The sequence below is a fragment of the Danio rerio genome, chromosome 17, assembly GCF_052040795.2.
Source record: "Danio rerio strain M-AB ecotype USA chromosome 17, GRCz13ab, whole genome shotgun sequence".
Lineage (NCBI taxonomy): Eukaryota > Metazoa > Chordata > Actinopteri > Cypriniformes > Danionidae > Danio > Danio rerio.
The window spans coordinates 9,423,557-9,450,000 of record NC_141037.1 but is presented as its reverse complement, the minus strand read 5'-3'; the positions used below and the strand labels follow the sequence as shown (position 1 = coordinate 9,450,000).

The 26,444-nt window shown below is 36.3% G+C and overlaps 1 protein-coding gene and 2 long non-coding RNA genes across 29 annotated transcripts in view; 1 reads left to right on the top strand and 2 right to left on the bottom strand.

The window, feature by feature from the left end:
* cdc42bpaa (CDC42 binding protein kinase alpha (DMPK-like) a) overlaps positions 1–26,444 on the bottom strand; it is a 165,583-nt gene that overhangs the window by 128,402 nt on the left and 10,737 nt on the right. For all 27 annotated transcript variants that reach the window (XM_087289731.1, XM_087289736.1, XM_087289744.1 and 24 more), the window contains exon 2: positions 7,316–7,407. In XM_087289731.1, the coding sequence (XP_087145857.1) occupies positions 7,316–7,407 (92 nt within the window). The remainder of the gene's footprint in view (positions 1–7,315; positions 7,408–26,444) is intronic.
* On the top strand, positions 1,084–2,718 carry LOC147839920 (uncharacterized). Its single transcript, XR_015512991.1, has 3 exons — positions 1,084–1,204; positions 1,728–2,468; positions 2,670–2,718. It is a non-coding gene; the product is annotated as an uncharacterized LOC147839920 (long non-coding RNA).
* LOC147833012 (uncharacterized) lies at positions 18,513–24,655 on the bottom strand. Its single transcript, XR_015513032.1, has 2 exons — positions 21,718–24,655; positions 18,513–21,670 (listed from the first exon to the last, which is right to left on the bottom strand). It is a non-coding gene; the product is annotated as an uncharacterized LOC147833012 (long non-coding RNA).

Genomic DNA, 26,444 nt, shown 5'->3' with positions numbered 1-26,444 from the left:
AGTTGAGCGCCCCTTGATGGTCTCACTAAAATTATAGTTTATTTAAATCAATTTTTAAGCATATTTACAGTTTCTATAATGTAATAATACATTCTAGAGAGCAAAAACAAAGTGCCAGCACATAATGGACCAAGAAATTGATGTTTGGTCCTCACATTTAAGCATGAGCATCATGGGAAAAAGGAAGGAAAGTGGAACAGATGTGTATTTGTCTTAAACCTAAGGTGTCCAAGCGAAACAACGGTGTGATTCACTCCCAGCGATTAAATAAGCCAAAACAAGCATGCACTGAAAGGTCTGCACATTCCAGGCTGAGCCAGGATACGAGCATTACTCCAGACCCAAATCTCATTCTTCAGTCTCCCATACACTTGATTGGCAATTAAAATTAATCAAATCCCATAGAAACAAATATAACATTCTGATTACACTTGCTAAGAAAGGCTTAAAAGGGATAGTTCACCCAAAAAAATCATTCACACATTATATACTCACCTTCAAGTGATTCCAAACCTTTATGTTTTTTTTTTATTATTATGTTAAACATAAAAGATATTTTGAAGAAAGCTGAAAACCTGTCACATCCATAGTAAGAAAAACATATACTATGGAAGTCAATGGTTACAGGTTAACATCATTCGTCAAATTATATTGTTTTGTGTTCATTAGAGGAAAGCATCTCAAACTGGTTCGAAACAAGTTGAGGAGAAGTAAATAATGACAGAATTTTTCAGTTTTGGATGAACTGTCGCTTTAAGACTATCAACTGAAACATCAGACAAACATCTGATTAAAAAGGACCAAGAGACGGGAAAGTGACTTTTAAAATAGCAACCAGTACACTGGCATTGTGCCCTCAACACACACAGCCTTACAAGGGCCAAACTCCCACAATGCAGACTCTGAAATACAGTGATGGAAATCTACTCATTAAAAATGACATTTAGCTTCTGTCATAACCCTGTCAACAATACGACATACAGTTGAAGTCAGAATTATTAGCCCTCCTGAATATTTTTTCCCTAATTTCTGTTTAAAGTAGAGCTGTACAATTCTGGCTAAAATGAGAATCGCGATTTTTTTGCTCAAAATAAAGATCACGATTTTCTCACGATTCTGTAGATGTAAAATAAAGGTTAATATGAGTCGGCATTTATTGTTGTTTTTTCTCAAACATATGGTAAAACGACAATATTAATATTATGTGCAGGATTGGCTAATCGGGAGGACCGGGAGAATTCCCGGTAGGCCGGTCTGTTTTTTGGCCGCGAGGGCCGGTGTTCCTAGCTCCAGAATCTGTTGCTCTCAGCAGTCACACTTTTTAAAAATAATTTATTTATTTACTTGAACACAGCCTTCTTATTCATTATTTTACTGCAGCTCTGCTCTTTTTATCTATTTTCTCGTAGCCTTGTGGGCAAAATGTACAGCTGTTGTGGTACAGTGGTTAGCACGTTAGGTTATGACGCTACCAACCCGTGTTCGGACCTCGTCTGAGTGACAAATTTTTTTTTTTTTCATTTTTATTGGTAAGACAATACTGTAAGGGTTGTTGAACATTTGAAGTTCTAAAACAGCTGTTTTCTCAAAAAAGACGTGATAGTGTAATTAGAAACTGAATTGGAAATGACCTTATTTTAATATAGTCAGTCATGAACTGAGGTGGGCCGGTCTAAGGCTTGAAACTCCAGGGCTGAAAAAGAGTCCCACTCCGGCCCTGTGTGCAGGTCTACTGGTTTCTATAAATAATTATATTCTACTTATAATAATTCTGATGTTGAATTATGCTTGAGATAGGCCTATGCTTGCAATCTGTCATTGAGGACATTATTAGACCATTTAATTCACTGGTAAAATCAACATTATATAGGCTAGAGTAGCTACACTGACACTGTAAACATTTATTTTCATGCACAACTGTGTGTTCGTTATGAAAGAAAAAACAGATCAAATGCTTGTCGCAGTCATAACTGTAAAATGCGATATGATTATTTAAATGTTGTGCACACTTAAGGTTTCATTTTCACTGCTATGTGCTGTTCATACTTCGCACGCGGCTCTCAAACAATCACTCTGTTCCACAAACTAAATATTATTTACAACTTTATCACCTGTTACTCACAGCCTATGCAGGTTCTGTTCACTAAAGTAGATGCATGTGCGTCTATCATTAAGTAGGGTGCGCGCGCACCCTCTCTGTGATAAGAGCTCACGGTCAGCAGCTCACGTCACGTGTGATTTCCCGGCTACGAATACAGCATAATATGAAGTCAAAAAAATTAAATTTTTAGGTGAATTATACATTATAAATACAGTATGTGACTCTTTTAACATCATTTGGAGGTGTCCATGTCGCCGAGCAATGTATGTGAAACAATGAAAAGACTCGTGCAGCCGCCTTTGCTTCTTTCCTGAACTTGAAAATATGATTGGCAAAATTGTAGAAATGCTGGATCAAGATCGTCTAGGCCACAGGTGTCAAACTCAGTTCCAAAAGGGCCGCAGCTCTGCACAGTTTAGTTCCAACCCTAATTAAACACACCTGATCAAACTAATTGAGTCCTTCAGGCTTGTTTGAAACCTACAGGTAAGTGTGTTGGAGCAGGGTTGGAACTAAACTGTGCAGGGCTTCGGCCCTCCAGGAATTGAGTTTGACACCCCTGGTCTAGGGGTTCAAATTGAGATCGCAATCTTTTTCGATTAATTGTGCAGCTCTAGTTTAAGGTAGAGATTTTTTTAACACTAATCTAAATATAATAGTTTTAATAACTAGGGATGCTGAATAAGTTTGCGGTTCATTTCACTGTAGCGACCCCTGACAAATAAAGGGACTAAGCCGAAGGAAAACGAACGAATATGAAAAACATTGAATTTTTTTTGTTTAGTTTACAAAAGTATAAGTTATTTTTTATTTTAAAAAATTGTGTTTTCAGTAATGTTTGTTTTTAATTTCAGTTGTTCAGCGTTGATTTTCATTAAATAATCATAGATAATAGATATTGTGTGTTTCCTTCAATTATTCAAGTCAAGCAATGCACCCTTCACTCAAAAACCTCTTACTTGTAATATGTGAGCATATTTAGTGTACAAAACTTGTCCGTGAACTTTGAGGGCAAAAAAATAAATAAATAAAATAAACGCTCATTTATTGTAATCGAGTTAAAATGTTCAATTAATCAAGATTTTAGGCTTAGTCATCTAGCCCTGCTCATTTCTAGTAACTGATTTCTTTTATCTTTGCCATGATGACAGTACATAATACTGAATTAGATATTTTTAAGATACTGGTATTCAGCTTAAAGTGACATTTAAAGGCCTAACTAGGTTAACTAGGCAACTTAGCGTAATTAGGCAAATCATTATATTACGATGATTTGTTCTGTAGACAATCATTGCTAATTGCTTAAGGGGGCTTTATAACATTGACCTTAAAATGGTTTTAAAAAATTTAAGCTGCTCTTATTCTAGCAGAAATAAAAAAAATAAATTAAAAAAAAGACTTTCTCCAGAAGAAAAAAATATTATAGGAAATACTGTGAAAATTTCCTTGCTCTGTTAAACATCATTTGGGAAATATTTGAAAAAGAAAATCCACAGGAGGGCGGAGAAGTTAGACTTCAGTGTAACCAATTCTAATTCAAAAAGCTAAACCAGTGCCTGTGATAAATCTAAAATCAATAAGCGAAATTGATTAAACTAACATCAATCATCAAGCAATCATTGATCAGAAATGGTTCTAAAAGATTTTGGCAGTATGCTCCAGCCAGGCTCCTGTCAGAGTCTAAAAACTCAGGATCAGACGGGTCGGGGTGACAGGTCAACCTTAACACAAAGACGACCCCTTTGACAACTACAAAGAGCTCCTTTCAGAGAGCATGACACCCATCAGCATCTGCTCAGTGTACTCTCATTCTGCAGATGGTGACGGTGTCAGGCGTTCCACACGTAAAATACGCAGGAGGGAAAATGGGGTTGATTTTGGCTGCTGAACTGTTAGCTTAGGTTAAACACTTTCACATTTTCATGGGGTAACAAACTGTACTTTACTCAGTCTTTGACATGTAAAATAATGTGGCATGCGTTTGGGTCTTGAAGGAATTCTTTACATAAAAGACACCCCAAGGGTCCTGACCACTTCTCTGGAACTTAAAAGACTGTTTGGCCGCATCCCAATATGCAGTTCACTGGTAAAAGAACTGAAAGGTTGAAACTACATACTGAACCATAATATTTTAATTACATTTTTACATTAATTCAGTAATCACTAGACCCACACTGCTCATTATTGAGTCATTTACTTATGTAAATGTGTATAAATATATAGTTTTTTATATTAAGTTTAGTAATAACTAGGGATGTAACGGTATCAGAATTTCACGGTACGGTAATACCTCGGTATGAATGTCACGGTACGGTATTTATTGAATCATTTACAGGAAAAAACAAAACTTATGAAAATATTCCAAAAAAGTGCCAAAAGTGTCAATGACATACAAATTAGTCATTTACATTTACTTTACAGTACGCGCGCGACAACACAGCTGATAAGAACTTGCGCGACAACACCGCTATTCAGTACGCGCGCGACAACACAGCTGATAAGAACTCGCGCGACAACACCGCTATTCAGTACGCGCGCGGCGACAACACCCGCTTTAGGGTTTTCCAGCTCTTTTTGATCCCCGCTTCTAGCAGCACACTCCATTTCCGCATTACTGGATCTGTAGCGACAACAGACCGCAAGGGATTATGGCCAAGCCTGGGCTGATGGGAATTGTAGTTTCCGGTACCTCCCGTTTGCTTTATTCGCCTGAGCAAATTTTCTCAGAAGACCTATAGTTTTACCGAGTCATGCAACAACGGTAATATCGAAAAAAATTAATATTGCGGTATGACGGTATTTACAATACCGTTACATCCCTAGTAATAACATTAAATCATATGCAAATTTTGTATATGACTTATGTACAATTAGGGTTGTCACGATACTGGAATTTGGTACCAATAGATACTGTTCATTCATTCATTCATTTCACTAAATCATTTATGTTCATTTAAGCTTAGTCCCTTTTTTATTCAGGGATCGCCACAGTGGAATGAATCCAGCATATTTTGCACAGCAGATGCCCTTCCAGCTGCAACCCATCGCTGGGAAACATTCATACATACTCATACACTACAGCCAATTTAGTTCATTCAATTCACCAATAGTGCATGTCTTTGGATTTTGGGGAAAACCAGAACACCTGGAGGAAACCCACGCGAACACGGGGAGAACGTGCAAACTCCACACAGAAATGCCAACAGACCCAGACAGGGCTTGAACCAGCGACCTTCTTGCTGTGAGATGATCGTGCTACCCACTGCGCCACCGTGACACCCACTAATCGATACTGAAATAGTAAAAACGTCCATTTCCCTCTACTATTTGAGCGCGTTCTTAAACGCCGCTTATTTGCCATTGTGTCCATGTGCTCAACAGAAATGGCTGTGATTGCCCGTAAAGGTCATCCGTTCAGCAAGCTCATCACTGTTTACCCAGCGTAACCACAGATAAAGGGACACTGGAGCATTTTAAAGCCGCAATTCATCAGTGGATTGCTATAGACAAACCAGCTAATCAATGTGACTTTGAAACGCTCCAGAGTCCCTGTATCTGTAGATACACTCAGTAAAGAGTGGTGGGTTCGGTGAACTAATAATTTTCTCAGCCAATCACAGTGATTTCTGCGGAGCATTTGAACACAATGCCAAATTAGTGTTGTTTAAGAAGACATTCAACTGAAATGATAGCTGGAAATGGACATTTTTTAAATTTCAGTATCGATTGATACTGAATCCCAGTACCATTCAATCATATGTACAATACAGTTTGTAATATTTGCTGTCGTTTGGTAGATATATTATATGAGAGACGTACTTTGCTTACCAAACAAGTGAATCTGATTGAATTTGCATAGTAAAACCATAAATTATTTTTTTATTTTTTTATTTCATGTGTTAAATTTTTGTTACTATTATTTTTTTTCTGCACAAGATTAGCAACAAAAAAGGCAGCAGATTCTGTCTGACATCACTCCCAAACTGTGAACAGAATGACATCTCGAAAGTTACTTTTTCACTTACATCTCCATAAGAGTCGTCTAGTACGAGCCATTTGCCAACCAATTGGTAGATCTAAATGTCCTGGATATTAGGGATGCACCGATATGGATATTTGGGCCGATACGATAACTCTAATATCCGATATGCTGATAACCGATATATCTTCTGTATCCAGTGGTTCGCATGTTAAAATAAATCAGTATTTTAAAATGCTAAATCTGATGTGTCAGAGACAAAATAGACACATCAATTAACTTTTTTATTAAATAATAATTTCATAATAATCTGAACAGTTAACAGTCAATATTTTGTTAATGAGCAGCGATTGTCAATTGGGAAAATTACCCAAATGTTTACACATTATATTTTTTTCCCGAGCGAATTTAAACCAAAATACACAACAAAACTCTAACAAACATCTACAAAGATAAGGAACATGGTTACTCACTGAGATATTAACACACAGCAATACCACACAAAACAAGAATGGACTTTGAAGAAATAAACAATGAGAGGAAGCTCCGTTATAGTGCACTGGACAAGTCTGAACAATGACCCATGTATATTCGGCTTAAAGGAAGATATCGGCCTAATTTTGACATCGGACCGATAACGCTAACATTAAAGATAGCATTCATTGGCTGATATCGATACGGCCTCTGATATATCGTGCATCTCTACTGGATATGACAAAAACTTAGTGAGAGTTTATTTTTATACCTAAAAAATGTCATGACTTTCCTCTAGCAGCTTCTTGATATTATTTAGCATGCACAAATCTAGCCAAGATGAACATGCTGTTTTAGAAATTTAATGAAGATATAGGATAAACGGGTGGATCAGTGGTTAGCACTGTCCTCTAACAGGAAGAAGGTCGCTGGTTCGAGTCCCGGCTGGGCCATTTCTGAGTGGAGTTTGTATGTTCTCCCCATGTTGGCATGGGTTCTCTTCGGGTGTATCGGTTTCCCCCACAGTCCAAAGGCATGCGCTATATGTGAATTGAGTAAACTAGTTGACTGTAATGTATGAGTGTGTGTCTGAATGCAAGAGTGTAATTGGGCATCCGCTGCATAAAACACCTGCCGGAATAGTCGGTGGTTCATTACACTGTGGCTACCCCTGATAAATAAGGAACTGAGCCAAAGGAAAATGAATGAATGAATGAATGAATGAATGATTACACCCAACACTGCATAAGAATAATGCTTACCTCGCCGAAAGCTCCTCGACCAATGACCTTCAGTATCTCGAAGTCCTCCTTGTGCAATCGCATCTGTTTCACTTTAGAGGTGAACGGTTTGGCTGGAGAAAAAAAAGACAGCATGAAGTTATTGCTGAAGACCTTCAAATCCAATACTTCTCAATGGTGTGCCATATTAAGGGCCTGGACTTCTCAAAAGGGATTTGTAGCAGTTTCAGTTACAGCACATAAGTCAAAGACTCAGAAGCATCCCTGGGCAGGTGTGAAGAACAGATTGATGATATACTGGAGTAAAATGTTTTTAGTGCCATGATTGAGCTAAAAACCTGCCCATTGTAACTCACTCTTCTCACAATAAACAATTTAGGGCTGAAAAATATTGAAAAAATCTGATATTGCGATGTTTTATTTTTCTGCGATAAATATTGCGATATGAATACAGTTTTCCCAGATAGTTTGAACTATTTATTTTTCTAGCGAGTCTAACGAGTATTTAGTAGCAATACACCAATCGCGATACTTCGATCGGATATTGCTTCGATATCCCATATTTTTGCTGGATCGGTTGTCGGCCAGTTGGTACCGATATAAATCTGATCTTGCACATGCACTATATTTTGTGTTTATAAGCCATTTAAGTCATGAAGGTAGCCTATTATAAGGCACTTGAAAGTAGTCATGTAGTCCTACTATAATTCAAATGTTCTGAAGCTTTTCTATAGTTTATTGCGAAGTACGGATAAATATTCAAGTGGTTAAATTCATGTTCACTTTAGTGCTTCCCTCCACTGTGCATATCAATCGTTCTCCATTCATTCACAATTCAAACTGCGTGTCATGAAGACACGAAAAAAATTCTTCAATATTTGTTTCAAGTAGTTTAAATAATCAGTGAAGATATGCATTTAATTTTGCATTAAATGGGTTCCTTTTGACCTGCAACAAGGAGTTCATTGCTGTTTCTAAATCATATTGCGCTGATCTGTTAGACCAGCAGATCACATTCGCAACACTGGAGTAGAGAGGGTTATAATAATAATATTACATTGTGTCTGCAAATACTGGAGGGCCACGCGCTGTCTCACTGATGCATCAAGTGCTTCACTCACGCAATTGCTGCGCAGACGCGACGTGCGCCGCTCCATAAAACGATTCTCACAATGCGTTTCTCTCATCCTTCCGACCAACCTTCAGACCAGTTCCCCTTGGTTTATATATTACTTCCGAGGGGAATACTTTCAGTGCTTTTCAGTACTTTCAGTTTGTAAAGTCTGGCTCATTGTGGTCAAAGTAGTTGATTAAATTAATAAAAGTGAAACTGACAGGCGCAATATGGATTGTCACTAACAGAACAATATTTAGCCTAATATAGGCTACTCTGAAACTGTGAATATTTCACTGTCATTTTATTTATTATTTTATTTAACAGACCAGTTTTGAGTTTTGGCGCTGAAGTATATAAGCACACCTTTTTTTGTAGATAACTGACCAACTAAAATACATTATAGTTCATTTGTCGATTCTTTTACTAAAGACCATAAAGTATTTGAGTTTTCACCAGAGCTATACTGAATTATGTTTAAAAAAATAAATAAATACATAAAACGGCACAGTATCAAAATCGGATCTGCATCGGTCGATACTCAGAATTATGGTATCAAGATCGGATTGGTTCCAAAAGAAATGGTATCGGTGCATTCTTATGATTTAGGTACAAAAATTGAGCAATGACAATGCGTTGCCTTGTTTTATACCCCAAATATCAAACAAATATAGATTTATTAGTCACTTTCAGAAATAAGTCAAAATTAAGTGAGATTTTCCTTAAAACAAGCTAAACAATCTGGCAGTGGGGAAAACAAAATAATCTAGTTTTAGGTTTGCAGATATTTGCACATGAAACAATACAAAAGAATATTCTAAGAAACACATTTTTTATAAATGTAAATTGACACTATATCATCTTCATTGTAGAAATAATTAAATGCAATTAATCTTTGTTACATGCACGCAAAATAAATAATTTCTTGTGTCCAAATGTTCTAAATTCTCTTGAAATGCTCTGTCACAGGCCTAAAATCACATGCAAACGATAAACCTTCACTTTATTATGGGTAATCTTAGCAGTGACTCTAAAAATTCTGTGTTTTGTGGCTCCTGGTCAACTATAATCCAGATTCAACTTTCTAAATCCTCCGATGTGATTATTGCAGATGGGCACCATGCAATATCAATGCTGACACTATATATTGTGCAGCCCTATTGGGGATACTGTGCATGAGTTTTCTGCTATGGTCCTGGGAAAGAAATATCACAAGACTAAGACTTCAACATATCTTTTTGCTGTGGACTTGAATGTGGTATCAGACTCTACCAAAAGGGTAGGTTTGATTCCTTATGCATCTATAGGAAATGTATTCTATTAAACTGGAAACAGGAACACCCTCCAACATAAGAATTATTTAAAAGTATCATAAATGACACACTGCATTTGAATTATTTTGCATATGTTTTTAAAAATAAACACGTTTAAAGAGCCCTGAAATATTTTTAAACCCTTTATCAACCCTTTGACCTGTGCCTACATAATATTGTTATCACAATGACCACTCATATGCTGTTATTTGATTTCTATCTGATGCTACTTAATGCTGAATATTCCTTTTGGTAACTTACCTCTAAATATACTTTTTGTGCCCAAACTCTCTTGAAGTGTTCAGTCTATGGCCTAAAAACACATGCAAATGATCGACTTTTACTCTGTTATGGCTAAACTTAGCAGTGACTCTACAGATCAGATGTATTCTGTAACTCCTGGTCAACTATAATTCAGACTCAACATTGCATATCTTGTGATGTGCAGATGCGCATATTGCGATATCGATGCTGAAATTATATATTGTGCAGCTCAAAAAAAAAAAGTATAAATATATCAAGTCAATACATTTCTTTTTATGACAATTAACACAATAACATAGCAAAAAACTATTTACAGGTGTTCTAAGTAGCTTATAATAAGCAACTTATAAGCCTATATTCTCATATTCCCCTGACATGCAATTAGAGCTCACAGGCAAACCAGTAAGTGTGGGTTTTATAATGAATTGCAGCACAAAACTTGTCATTAACCCTGTTATTTTGACCCTAGACTCTTAGAAATAATGGTCCATTTCCACTGAGTGGTACAGTATGGAACGGTACAGGTCGGTATGCTTTTATGGCCGTTTCCACTGTTAAAAGGTATCAAAAAGCTAACTGTACCATACCACTTTTTGGAGTACCCTTTCCAAAGAGTACCTAGCACAACAAATAGATACCAAAAGGTGGAGCTAGACGTGCAGCTGAACGCTACTGGTTTACAGATAAACGTCAGTAGATTGTGCAAAAGCCAGGAGAATGAAAACGAAGGAAACGCCTTTTTAAATACACATCCGAGACATTACACTGTAATAATAAATACATATAATAATGAGCCATGGTCGACCCGAGCTCAAACAAACCTCGTCGTCATTTTAATAAACAGCCACAAAGCCAAGAAGAGCAGAATCTACATGTGTTGTGTTGTTGTTTAGAAGGCCGTCTAAAGCGCGAGCAGTTTCACTTTCTCCAGAAAGCTCGCGAGCACTCCCTGTGCGTCTATATTGAAACAACAAACGTCTTGAGCTGAAAATATTAATATGTGAGTGATTATTAAAGCACTTCTGACATCTGGTCTTTCCAGAAACAGACAAACGTGAGAGTGAAGCGCGAAAAAACTTGCGAGAAGCTCAAGAAAAAACAAAGGAGCAAATGATTCTTTCAGCAACCTAAAAGATAAACAAACTGCCATGTTTAACTATTACCATCACATTTTGGACTATTATGAACTCGGAATGACAAGATGTTAACGCTACATGTGCTGATGAAGAATAAAGATGAGAGGTTTGTACTGAACTGTGTATGTTTCGTATTGTTTATGAAATCAAATGTAAGGTTTGGGGATTTTATTTGTAATTGGTAACATTTCAGAGACTGTAAGGTTTTTTATTTTATTTTATTTTATACAATCGTAGATGTTACAGTGGGCAATTTTTTATCATTGATCTGCAGCTAAATTAAAATCCTATTCATAGAAAGGTTAATAAAATACATTTATTTATATATAAGTATTTATGTAAAGCATTTGCTTAGTAATAAGTGCTTCTCGTATACGATTTGTAAACTTCAAGCGAAACAGACGTCCACTGCAACTTTCTGTCAGACACCACACCCACCAAAAGAGTACCATTGGTACCCTTTGGCAGTGGAGACACAAGTCTGATAAAGGTGACCCATACAGAATCGTACCATACCGTACTTTACCACTCAGTGGAAACGAGGCATTATAGGCCTATATTCACTATATTCTCTTGGCACCCAATTAGAGCTCACATGCAAATCAGTAAGTGTGGGCTTTTTAATGAATTGCAAGACAAATTAGCCATTAACCATGTTATTATGACTGACTCTGCATATCATATCAGAAATAAAGGTACAAGATCTGTCACTGGGGTGGTGCCTTTTCAAAGAGGACACATTTGTACTACTTAAAGAGTCCTTTGGGTACAAATTTGCACCTCTTTAAAAAGTGCAACCCCAGTTTTCTGAAATTGTGACAGAGGTGTTTGTATGTAATAATTGTGTTTATCATAATTGTGCATAATCACAAGCTATAAATAGCAAGTATTATTGGGGCTACTGCAAGAACAGTAGCCCCAATAATTCAGTTTCTTTCCAATCTCATGCATTGAGAATTAATTATTGCTTTTGTACTGTTTTATAAAGCACGCATGAGGATGTGCAAAGGGTTCCAATTAAAAGATGAAGAGCATGCACACTCAACTTAAGGCTGCATGTGATTGCAATCCAAATGGCCAATGTCAATTAAAACTTCTCAACTGGAATTAGACATTTAGGCTTGATTTATAATGATATATAACAGATTTTTCTTAATTTCATTGCTTTTCTTAACACAAATCGGCCCTTTAAAAAAGACGTTTTCAGAAAGTTTTGGGAGTGGGATTTATTTTTTAGTAGTAAACAAACCCTCAAAACATTCCAGAACATCCTCACAACGCCTAGTAAAATCAACAATATGCAATATTGTTGTAGTGTTTTGATAACAGTATTTATTACGATATAACTTGCAAAATGCTATTTTATTAGCATTTTTAAAAAAGATCATTTATTTATGTAATGATCATACTAAAACAAACAGATTTTTTTCAGAGCTTAATAAATTTTAAAAATATTAATGACAGAAATCAGACTTTAAAACACAACGAACGACTGACGAGCTCAGCGGAAATTCTGATTCTCATGGCCTTTCTTCATTTTCCTCTCTTGCCTCAGCGTTAGTATTTATTTTCAGGTCTACATCCACCCAACAGCACCTACTGGTGAGGTGGAATGAAGATAGTAAGGCGCCATCTGATTGGTCCGATTGGATAAACAACCTATGTATGCAGCACACAAATTGCTGCTGGCACATAAAAGTAACTTAATGCATTGCACTTCTCTGTGATGTGGATATTGCATACATCTGGGCTTCTCAAAGATCGGACTCTGGTCCGGACCCAGACCATAAGGGTATTCAATTCAAGAGCATCCGTAAAGGATAAAAATGGTGGATTTCCTTCATTGATAAATGCACAAACCTTGTAAATGAACAGTTTAGTTGTTTGTATCTATTTATTTTTTTAAATACGGGAAATAAAATCGAAGGCAAAATATTAAAAGTTTTCCCACGTGACTCTGTTGTCATGACATCCAGCGATCATACGAGGCTTCACGTGAACAAGCGGGCTAATAGTGTGCACACCTGGTTTTATGCACCACAGCAAAGCAATCATTTGAATGAATGAAGACATCTGTCTCACAGAAAAGAAAACTTGAAGAAAATCGACAGTTCAAAGTTTAATGGGCAGATAAGTATGCATTTATTTTGCCAAAAGCCAGCACAAAGCCATTCTGCTTGATTTGTAATGAGACAATTAAGAGTTGTAAAGAGTATAAATGTGAAACACCACTATAAAATTTTGAATGGCAGTATCCACAAAATACAGATTAAGAACCGCAAAACTACAACACCTAAAGTTTTCAGTACACACCTTTTGTAGTTTTCACTTTTTTTGGAGAGAGGTCCGAATGCAGTCCTTTTTAATGCCCACACCTAACCCTACCCCTCACAGTAACGTCACTAGCTCAATTAAGTGCATTGTGTCTGTGTCTCTGAGATATGCAATCTAAGCTTGCATCATCATGGCTGCATCCAGATACTATTGGGATACCTTTTGTTGTGTTTTGTACAAAACTGCACTTGTATTTTTTGGTTTTGCCACATTTGCATTGTTATTTAATGTGTTTTGAATGCAAATGCCACTTTTTTAAAGAAAAATTAACAGTGTTGACTTGTGATGCATGTTATGGATGTTTATTAAAATCAAGTTATGTAATATCAATTGTTCCGAACCTTTGACCTTAATAAAAATTCAGATTTAGACCTTTTAATGTAGACATTGAGAAACCCTGGCATATACTATTATCACGATAACTATATTTTTCCCAATATATTGTGCAGCCCTACTCGCAACCATCCCAAACACCTCTGCATCACTGCAGGACTTATTGTCCTCCAATATTAAGAAATCAATTTGAGTCTATATGTGACAGGTAAACTATAAAACACTGTGTGATAAACATGGGAAAAGCTACTACTTTTTTACTGAAGTAATACCATGCATGTACTATGCTGTGTGCTGCTTATGAATGAACTGTTTCCGTCAATGAAAGTCACATTGAGCTCAAGACTGCCAGCATAAGAGATCAGACACAAAGACAGATCTCTTTTCACTTGGACTGCATTAAATCCAGTCTCTTAAACAGACAATGAGCTTTGTGCTTTTCAGTTACCCATGCAAAATTAAAAAACTGACATAGTTAGCTGAAACTAAAGCCGGCTCCACAAAATGTAAGGCTGCTGGTAAAGCATAATTGTTTTTTAAAGGGCCAGTTCTACCTAAATAGAACATTAGTGCTTACCCTCATTTAAAATAACCAAACAGTATCATATAAATTGTCCCTCAAGGATAAGTAGCACATTTATGCTAGTGGTTAAGGCAGCACAATACTTTTAAAATAGGTGATATTGCTGTATATTGCAGTATACACTGTGTTGCATTAATGATATTTCGATAACATGTCTCTAGAGAAATGCTATTTTTATTTATACATTTCAATTCAATTCAAGTTTATTTGTATTGCACTTTGTACAATATGTAAAACATTTAACATTTAATAAGCATAATAAAATAAACAAATAATGAATACTTTCCTGATCTAAATAATTAAATCTAATCCAGGCTAAAAAAAAACTGTCAAGGTGCAAACATTTAGACAACACAATAGCCAATAGAGTGGAGGAACTATGACGTCAATTTGGATTTCGGTTAAAACGCTTAAATAAGGTTTGTGGCTAAAACAAACTTAAGATACTTTCATGTTTTACTCTACGACATAAAACACATGAGTTACATCAAACACATCAACTTTTTTTTTTATCAATTACGCTTCTTTAAAAAGACGGTTGCTATCAAGTTGCTAAATGGGACTACAAGCGGTGTCAGAGACAATATACGTCATCTAGCTGAATTGGTCTGGAGCGCAGCTCGCTCGCGTTGGGCATTTGGATTTGTCATTGATTTAAATATTTTCATGAATTGTATTTTATTGTTTGTAGTATTTTTCTAATTGGGAACTCTTATTGTGTGTAGATATTGCGTTAACTTGTAAAGACTGTAAAGGCAGATTAATTTGTTGATTGCTTATTTTAATAAAACGATATTATGGGGATACTGCTCACCAGTGCAGCCTGTCTCTTTCCTGCTCTCAGTAATGCAAACATGTAAAAAATACATTTAACATGATCGACTGATTTTTCGTCAGTTTTTTTTCTTCATTTGAACACATTTAACTGTAGTATTTACACTCCTCCTTAAAATGTATAGCATATGTGACTGCATGGGCTGCATTTTGCTGTACATCATAACAAAAATAAAAAGAATATTGAATGTTGTTCTGTGTCCATGATGAAACTTGCAGGCATTTAGATTTTCCTTACGCCTCATTTCTGTAATCTATTACTAAGGCAAGTAACTTTACTTCATGCGAGTGATACACTTATTTAGTCTTATGATAATACTATATAGGCACATTTATACATACAGTTTTAAAACTTTTACAACAACCATAAAGCAAAACAAAAATGTATTTCCCACATAAAGACTATCCAAAAGGCATGTAGGTCTGTGTTTCTGCGTATTTATTTGTTTATAATAGATAGCGTGAATTATAATATAGTAAACCGAAAGATTCAATCTTTGTCGTGGACCATATTTCTAAAAATAAGCTAGAAAAGTTGTTTGTAGCAGCAACTCGTGTGAATAGCACATTTTATTTGCGCATGCTGCAGCTGCTGTGAAGACAGCATTACAGGGTTAACTAAGGCAGGTTTAAATATAGTAAGGCCCCATTTGATTGGTCAAATCTAGTTAAACAACCTATGTATGAAACGCACACACTTACCACATAAATTAATTAAATTTATTGCATAATGAATATATTGCACTTTATTGCATATCGTGCAGCCCTATGGTAGTGATGCCAAAACCATTTCAAATTGAAAGGTTATATCCATTCATAACAGTAGACGTTATTTAGAAGTTTAAAAATGGATGCAACTTTTATTCAGTGATTTGTTGAGGCAATTTAAAAATCTTTATGATGCAAGAAAACAATGAGACAAAAAAAATATGTGTTAAAATACAGTAAATCTGACGTCTCTCGTTAAACATGCAACTCCAGATTCCACGTCCCTGTTGAAATCACCTGACTAGAATGTGTATTTACTGTCATTGCTTGGCAACAGTGTGCAGTTTCTGTACTAGCAAATAGCATGAGGTTCTAAACACATAAGTAACACACTGTAAATGACAAAGAGCAGCAATAGTTTATGGTCAGTGGTGCACCAGCATTGTGGTAAAATTTTGGGTTGGATGTTGGTACTAACCTCACAACGGCTAATCAATAAAATATTCACATCATGCATTTAAGCAACTCATTTAAAACCCACATCCAAACTGCAATCCAACAATTTTCTAGCAACAAACAATTCATGATTACAGAGGAAAAAAATGCTCTACAATAAAAAAAAGTACAGTTTCGACAGCACACTTCTGGCATTTAATCTGGATCTGGATCAAAGAGGATTCACTGGTAATACAGCAGCGACAGATTGAAACAGAAACCAAGTGACAATCAAAATTAATTTGCAGGTTTTCTTTTGATTTTCCAGAGAGCAACGTTTTTTCTCTATTTTTTTTATCTAAAAAAATACTTTTACACATCTAACCACAATTTCAAGAAGACGCCAAATACAATGGCTTTCTGGGTAACAATATAATTAATCTTTGCAGGCACATTTAAAACAAGAACCATTTGAATGAGAATTTGAAAGAGCTTATTTCTAGGTATGTTTAAAATTGCACCAAGTTTCCTCAGTGACAGGTCAAAAACAACAATAATTAAATAAATAATAATTTGACAAATGCATGTATAGAATATAACTATGTACAATATTGTATGTTATGTATAGCTATATTACGTGCAAACTGAATTATTAATTTGTGTTGTTAAATAAATAAGTGCATGTGCGTAAAAGTGTTCAGCCTTAAGAGTACAGTTCCTAGCCATGTTGACCTAGAAAAAAGTTTTCATTAAAAAAAAAAATCATATTTTATCTGTCTAAGCACACAATGATACTACAAAAAAAAATCAAGCTTTAAAAAGTAATATTTATTCAACGAGATGCTATAATCTGATTCAATGATTTATGTTCTGTCACCAGACCTAAAAATCAGATTAATCTATTTAAAAATTGTAAAACTCAACAGTTTAAATCTAGATCAGGGAAGGCATGGGCCGGTATAAGATTCTGACGGTATAATAACCTTGGATAAAAATATCACGGTTTCACAGTACTGTGATTATTAATCTAGAATTTATTCCTTTTAAATTTCTGGGTAAAAACTAAAACTTTTTCTCCCTTTGGAAACAATATATTTTATTTTTTGAAAGATTAATAATATTTTGGGACAGTAAACATTTCCGGCATGTCAGACTTCTGCTGTCTTTATTTATTTTGAAAACACAGAATTCTTTACAATTTAAAATGGCATCTTTGGATATTTTTTCTGCTGAAGATACTGTTGTCATAATTTTTTTTTTTATGTAAATTAAAAAAAAACCTACACATACCTTAGGGATGGTTAGACAGAAAAATTGGCAGTTTTAAAACCTTGACTTTTCCAAACCATGGTATACCAAACTCGGTCTTGGAGGGCCAATGTCCTGCATAGTTAAAGCCACTGTCACACTGCACTTTTCGCCCAATCGACTTCCATTAATACACATGTGAATGTGACAGACTGAAAATACCATCACGTAATTGCGCAAGACCAATCAAAGATCAAAACATGACCTCTCTGTACAGAAATGTAAAGTATGGATCGCTTGATTCTTTAAATCTCTAAACATCTTGTTCAATCCCACAGCTTTTCACAGCGCCACACAACAGAATTTTGCAAGCTCAAACTCTAGTGCAGGGCTATTCAATTGGCGGCCCACAGGCCGAATCAGACCCCTGAGGCACTTTGTTCCAGCCCTCCAAACAGTGTGACCAAGACATCAAAAATAAATTTAGTTCAGTCGACAAACGGCCGCTATAGTTAAGAAGTAGCGTGTGTCTGTTCAATAACAGCACGACCTGCAGTTTAAGAATGCACAGAGCGTGAGTCATCATAAGCGAGTGGTGCGGGCAGCCGAAAACATGTTTGTAGAAAAGGCTATTGGTACAATGCTCTGATATCGCTAATAGGGATGCAACGATTAACCGATTTTACTATTAACTGCGCTTTAATTCGTCACAGTTTATTAATCGTAAAGTCTTCTCTAAGCTGCATTTCTGTTGCATGGAACGAAACGAAACCGCTGCAAAATGCCAAGTTGCCTGTGCGCTAGTTTTAAGTTTGAAGAACACCAAGGCTAATACGCACACACACAGGATTAACTATAGCAGCGGCCGTTCCCATATCATGCCTTTTCCCCTTTGCTATTTGCTTTTCCCCTTTGCTATTTCTAATGTAAGAATATATGACAATATGCAGGCGCCAGCGGAGAAAACATCTCACGGTGAGAGTTGTGCATGCCTTTCAGTGCAATGTAAACAAATGATATATTAGACAAATTATTATTAAAATGATTATGTATGCATGAATGCAGATGGCAACAACAGTTAATCTAAATAGCTTACTTAATATAAAGCTTGAATTTACATTAGATGTGATAAACCATGATTATTCTTCAGGCTATATAATCGTACGACCAAAATCTATAATTGTTGCATCCCTAATTGTTATGCAGTTCAAACATATGAATGTGTCTGAATGTAGAAGAAGCCTACATGAAATACAACATTTGAATGTTTGTAAAAAAGTCTATTGTACAATGCAGTAATATTATGTACTTTCAAAATACAATATATTAACATTTTAAAGTATAAAAAGCCAACATGGGTGTCTTAAGGAGCAAAAATATACAGCATATGGGCTCTTATATGCTGTTGTGTCATCACTCATATAGCAAGTCATAGCTCTCCGGCCCTTGTTTGGGATGCTTTTCATGAACCGGCCCCCATGACAAACTAATTGAATAGCCCTGCTCTAGAGTGACCACGGTATTAGTTCCAAGCCCAATTAAACACTTTTGAACCAGCTAATCAAGCTTGTTCTAGGTATACAAGAAAATCCCAGGCAGGTGTGTTGAAGGAAGCTGGAGATAAACTATGCAGGACACCGGCCTTCCAGAACTTTTACTCCATTATGGTTAAACTCTGCAATGACTCCACAAAACTCACATGTTCTGAACTGTGGCTCCTGGTCAACTATAATCTAGACTCAACATTGAACAACCAGTGACTTGCAGATGTGCGATACCAAATGCATAACTTTTTAGGATATGAGTGCGAATCCATGTAAACAATGCTGTGAATATCGAATGTTACCACCCTGTCAGGCATCCTTTTACAGGGCATTAGAAACAGATGGAAAACAGACCACCTGGAACTGCCATCACGGCCTCCGGTACATCAAACAGGGAAGGTGTATAAAGTCTATTTATAAAGCACAGTTTAAAGGTCGAAAAGAACCTACATGGTTTCCAAAGTGTCCAAAACAACTGCGGCACACATAAGGGTTCAGTGTTCATTACAGATCTGAACGCGGAAACCTCATTGTGTATATATCACTGTCACAGTCTGGAGCGTAAGGGGACACAGAGCTGCAAATCAAATGAACCACACCATCTATCTCCAGCCATACCCAAGAGACCCGCGCTCGGAGACCATATAAAGGCAAAGACACTGGCAGGATCATTAAAACACCATTTCCATAGAGGGAAAGAAGCGCTTTAAAGCCAGACTGCAGAAAGAGCTCAGATATACTTGTGAGTGTGTGCTGTGCTCTGCTCAACTCCAACATCAAGAGCATTTTCACTGTCAAACGTCTGCATAATACAAACACTGGGTGGAACATAAATAGTCAAGACTTCTTTAGCTTTCGTTTAATGTCATGTGGTTATTTCATATACTTAAATGGAGATATATACAGACAGTTGAAGACTAAATTATTAGGCCTCCTGTAAATTGAAGTTGTTTTTTTAAATGCTTTCCCAAATGTTTTATAACTTTGCCCGTGTTAGGTTTTGATCCAAATTGTGCCGTTTTGGTGACTGTCGCTTTAAATTCAAATGAGATCGTGCTTTCAGCTTTTATAAAAAAGGGGGTGGAGCTTAAAATGCCTATGTGTTAGCAGAGCAGCAGAATCAGAAAGGCATGGGTATTTCTGATCATTCGTTATTTCGATTAATCCACAGGTTTGAGAAACGAGTACTCGATTAATCGGGGGTGGAGCTTAAGCAAGAGGTGGGGTGTGCGTCATAGCGACAATTAAATAACAATACACTTTTTTAAATATTTTAATTAAGGCCCTGTTAAAAATGTTGTTGATAAAACTATGACAGGATTCAGGAAACAATGGTTGGCGATGTCCACGCAACCGTAGTTATAGCGCATTTTTCTTACAAGGTTGGGCGAGGTCGACCAATTTGACATTGTACAATGTCTAATGTAAAACATCATGATGGAAGATGACATTGTTATTGTAGGTGGCGGTGAATTATTTATTGATAAATAACTAGTTATTTTATAACGAATTAATTATTTGTAACCTGCCGTTTCAACGCATGGTCTTTGTTTTACCCATAACCAAATCATAAATAAATAAAGATAAGTTACACACAAATTATCACCTGTCAATCATTTTTTCAACGGGACTCTGTCATGAATAGGCAGAGTGATCTGTGTCGTTATAATGGCGTCAACAAACTTGGTTGGTTAAAAAGGTGCACAACCAACAGAAACCAACCAACAGTATCTGAGGTTTTCGCTAAAATTACTAAGTACAAGCCTGAAAGCGAAAGATTGAAGCAGTGTGCTGACACTGTGACACCTTACCAGATAGATTCAAAAGACCGAAAAGTCGTTAGGAAGAGACAAGATGAATTAAATATCACTGTTGGAGCCATTTATGGGTTGCAATTTTCTTTCGCGCCACTTGAGGTTGTATATGGTATGCTCTAATTTATTTTCTAACAATCCACATCCAAACTGTGTTTTGCCAAGCATTTCTGAACAGCTCATCACGTGACCACACACACACTCTGGCATGGGCTTCAGCAGTATACGCACGTCTGAGCTCCAGACAGTCAGTATGGGATGGCTTGAGCACAAAACCCCAGAGAGCAGTGCGCGTCGGACAATTTATAAAGGATGTACCGCTAAATCGCGTCTGATAGAATAAAAAAAGAGAATAGTCGTTAGGAAGAGACAAGATGAATTAAATATCACTGTTAAGCCTTTTATGTGTTGCAATTTTCTTTTGTGCCATAACAGAGGGAATATGGTATTTATGCTCTCTTCACGATGAGCTGAGAGGTTTAGAAGAAGGTCAAACAAACTTTTTGAACATCATGAATGTGAGAACGGGTTTATTATTGTTTTGATGTTTACTTTTTTTAATTTTGACAAAATAGACAATAAATGGATTGGAATATCCAACTTTATTAGCAAAAGGTATGGACATGAGTTCTTTTATCCTCGTCTGACTGCTGGTTGTGACACCGGCATCATCTCCTTTTTTGTATTTATGTGCAAAATGGTAACGCATCAAACTCCTTGTGGAATTGTAGATGAATGTGGTGCTGCACATGTTACACTTGACTGTTTTTCGGCAAGTTTTTAAGTGTTGCCAGACATCACTGCACGCTTTAGAAGCCATACTTGATCTGCGCTCCAGTCTAGTCTCTAGACTACAACTTCCTGCAGCCATAACCAATCAAATATTAGACTACTGCCCAAATACCAGCATAACCAATCAGAATGAAATTTATTTTAGAGCCAATCAATCATCGATTTCATGCTCGATCATCCCTGATGAGTTTACGATTAATCGAATACTTGTGCACATCCTTACTTCTTACTCAGGGCTGTCTATGCTAATGAGAGAAATTGTCACTAATGGGCGGGGATTTTCCCCTCCAATGACATGCACGAAGGGAGAATGTCAATCAAAGTGTTTCTGCAGTCAGTTTTTATAAAATGTGATAATTAAAAAATAAAATGTATATATTTTTTATCATTAGAGGCTGGCTATATTCACACACGCCACACAACTGTGTTTAAAACCCTTTTAAAAGTAATTTTTTGCATAATAGGTCCCCTTAAAAATGCTTAACTGGTTAATTAGGTTAACTAGACAAGTTATGTTAAACAGGCAAGTCATTGAACACAACGTTGGTTTGTTCTGTAGCCATAAAAAACATATTTAGATATAGATTTTTGGGCCGATACCTGATACCTCTTTAAATTTAAACAGTATTTTAAAACGCTAAATTTAATGTGTCAGACACAAAATAGACACGTCAATTCATTTTTTTATTTAATATTAATCTGACCAGTTAACGGTTTATATTTTGTTAATGAGCAGCGGTTGTCAATTGGGAAAATTACTCAAATGTTTACACGTAATATTTTTTCCTGAGGAAATTTAAACCAAAATACACAATAAAACTCTATCAAACATCTACAAAGATAAGAAATATGGTTAATAACTGGGATATTAACACACAGCAATACCACACAAAAAAAGTACAAACTTTGAAGAAATAAACAATGTGAGGAAGCTCAGTTATGGTGCACCGGACAAGTCTGAACAAGGTCGACCCATGTATGAATGAGACATGCAGATAAGTACTTAATCTATCGGTTTAAAGAGATCGGCCTAATATTGATGTCAGACCGATAACACTAATATTAAAAATAGCATTTATCGGCCGATATTGATATGGCCACCGATATATCGTCCATCCGTAATATATACATTTTTATTCCAGCAAAACTACAAAGGAAAAAAAAACAAGACTTAAAAATATAGTGTTTCCCAGAGATGGGTTGCGGCTGGAAGAACTGCGTAAAAACTTGCTGGATAAGTTGGCGGTTCATTCCGCTGTGGCGACCCCTGATTAATAAAGGGACAAGGTGACAAGAAAATGAATGAATGAAAAATATAGTGGAAAATTCTGTAAAAAGATTACATCACAAAAAACTATTTAAAAAAATTGTAGGATTAATTCAGGAGGTAATTAAAAATATAATAACACTAACACTGAAAAGGTTACGACGTTTTAAAATATCAAAAACAACATTTCAGATGTTTTACAAAGTGCTCAGCCAGCTGGTTTGTCCAATCACACACATTTTTATCAACACATGATGTCTTATAACTAAATCACATGACTTTTTTTAATGCGCATATTGGAATTTTCTTGGTAAAAGTGTTTCCATCATAGTTTATGCGCATCTTTTCTTATTGAATAAACTATCCTACTCAGTTATGCGCATATGTTTTTATGAGCATTTTTAAAACTTGTGTGCACCTTGGCGTTTGCAAAATGTGCATATACAAATTAAAAACTAGTAGAAAAAGTTATAAATAAACTTAAAAACAAGTCTAAATGAAATAAAATGTGCAAAGCTAGTTAACAATCTCTCCTGGCCAAAATCACAGCATGATTATGTTAAAAACATATCAGTTAAGCATGTGAATGTATTGGGATAAGGTTTTCATCTCAAGCAGAAACAAACAAAATATTAGGTTACGTTAAAGAAGACAAAAATAACATGATCTGCAAACATAAGCTTCTAATCAGAATTTCTGAAATCAGTTAGGCAACAGATTTTAACACCGTAAACAACTGATAGCTTTTACACTTTGGCCATCATGCTCATCTGTGAGAGAGCAAATAACAATGGAGGAACAAGTCTGGTCCAAAACCCAATCCTTTCAGGACAGAAAACAAGATTAATTTCATCCCTAAAATCATATTGGTCTTGCCAATCACAGAGCATAACACTCCTTAACATGCGCCGACTTGCTGTAATTCAGATACAAATAAGGGGCGAATATAAAGGGAAAGCTCATGATGAGAAGGATTTAACCTTTCAATTCGAGAAACCTCCCAAAGTTAATGCAAAGCTAATCCCAAAATATGAGACCGGTTTTACCTGACAGCAAACCCAAACTGCATAAATAAACATTCGAAAGGCCGAATACTAAAAGAGCAGAAGATGTTGGTTGGTGACAGGACAGTCACATAAAACCACCCTGCTTGTCAATTTAAACCAGCTGTCTGGAGAAACACACTATACAGGGGACTTCTTCAAATACCAGAGGGTAGTTGTTAGTCACCGAATCAGCTTTTCCTTTTAAACAGTTGGGCCTGGATGACATCTGTGACTTGCACATTCCTACATTTGCCTTAAAATAAAAAGTGTACAAGCCTTTTTTAGGTCAGCAGGAAAAGTGGAAAGAGTGTGAAATCGGCACACTAAGTGCTAATTAGTCAATGCATTTAAAAGTACGATAAAATGAAAATAGCTAATTCTTTGTGGAATATTTGTGTTCGATAAAACTTACTTTACAAAAAAGTACAATGAAATGCTGAATCAAAGTCTAGGTAAAGAGAATTTCGATTTCGAAACACATTATAAATAAAGTTGGGTCTCGTTGGAGGTTATTTCGATACCGGTGCTAAATCGATACTTTTAAAATGGTATCGATGTCTGAACCGATACTTTTGAGTCACAAAATTATTTGATAAAAAATATGTAACCTTATCAGATTTTCTAAAATTTTTACTGAACAATATATTAATTTTCTTTTCGGCTTAGTCCCTTTATTAATCTGGGGTCACCACAGCGGAATGAACCGCCAACTTATCCAGCATAAGTTTTACACAGCGGATGCCCTTCCAGCTGCAACCAATTTTTGGGAAACATCCATACACACTCGAGCCTACCCAATTCACCTGTACCGCATGTCTTTGGACTGTGGGGGAAATCGGAGCATCCGGAGGAAACCCACGCGAACGCAGGGAAACGGCAACTGACCCAGTCGATGCTCGAATCAGTGACCTTCTCACTGTGAGAAGACAGCACTACCTACAGCCCCACTGCATCGCCTTGAACAATACAATTAAAAAGTTAACATCAATTCATATTTTATATATTTGAATTTTGTGATTTTCCCAGAGATGGGTTATGGCTGGAAGGCATCCGCTGCGTAAAAACTTGCTAGATAAGTTGGCGGTTCATTCCGCTGTTGCAACCCCAGATTAATAAAGAGACTAAGCCGACAAGAAAATGAATGAATGAATGAACTTTGTGAATGCGTATACATGGACATCATTAATCTAACAATTTGCCTTAACCTGAATAAGACAGTAAAATAATTAGGTTGTGTATACGAGTTATTTTTTAAATGTTACTTTTATGACTCCATTTTACATGCTACAGCACGTAGATCGTTTAACGTCACTGCGTCACCGTGCTGTCCAACGTTTCCTTGACAGTAGTTGTACCGAGTATTATGTTATTTATTAAATTACCCAATGAATTGTATTTTTTTAGCATCTACCCCCATCCCCACCCTAAACCCAACCGCAACAGTACTGTAAAAATATGAATTATTGTTATACAGCATCACAAAAAAGATGCTTTAATTAAAAATCACTGTTTACATGGTAGATTTATAATCAGAGTATTGTCTTAATCATATTAAAATCGGAGTATTGGTGTCCATCTAAACATACTCAGTGAAAGTGCCAGATTATGTGTCAAGCTGTCAAAGACAGCCCATTCCTCTGCCTTTAAGTTGATTCCATGCTGCCTCAAATGTTTCAAGTTTAACATGTGTCCCCCTCCTACACACAACTTTTGTAAAGCATCTGCTGCACGTTGGTCTGTCAGAATCCTTGCTTGTAAAATATAGCCACACTTTAGAAGGATTTTTGAAGGAAATTTGAAGTACGCGATCAGACATGTTAAATAGGGAAGTAGCTCACCAAATGCGCTGTACTGCGTGCTTAGCCTTCTTTATCTAAGCAACAAGAACAAACACCTAACATCGTCGACAGTGTCCGTACCTCTTAAAATTGTTTGGAATTAAATGTTTAGAGATGGTGTGACAACGCATACCTATGTGTGCCTTTGATGCACCACTTGAAGCTTCTCCTTGTCGCAGCATCAGTGGCACCGAAATTAGGCACTGAATTTCATATTCTGATTTGGTCCGGTGCATAACGGTAACAATGGGGTTTTGGTATCCAACTCTAATTATAAATGCCGGAAATGTATTGTTGTAACACATTACACAGACTCTATAGTAGTGTTTTCACGATACTGGAATTTGGTACCAATTGATACTGAAATTTTAAAAACATCCATTTCCCGCAAACATTTGAGTGCGTTCTGAAACAGCGATGATTTGCCATTGTGGTCACATGCTCACCAGAAATTACTGTGATTGGCAGTGAAGGTCGTCAGTTCACCGAACTGCTGTTTACTGATTGTAACAACAGACACAGGGACACTGGAGCGTTTTAAAGCCAC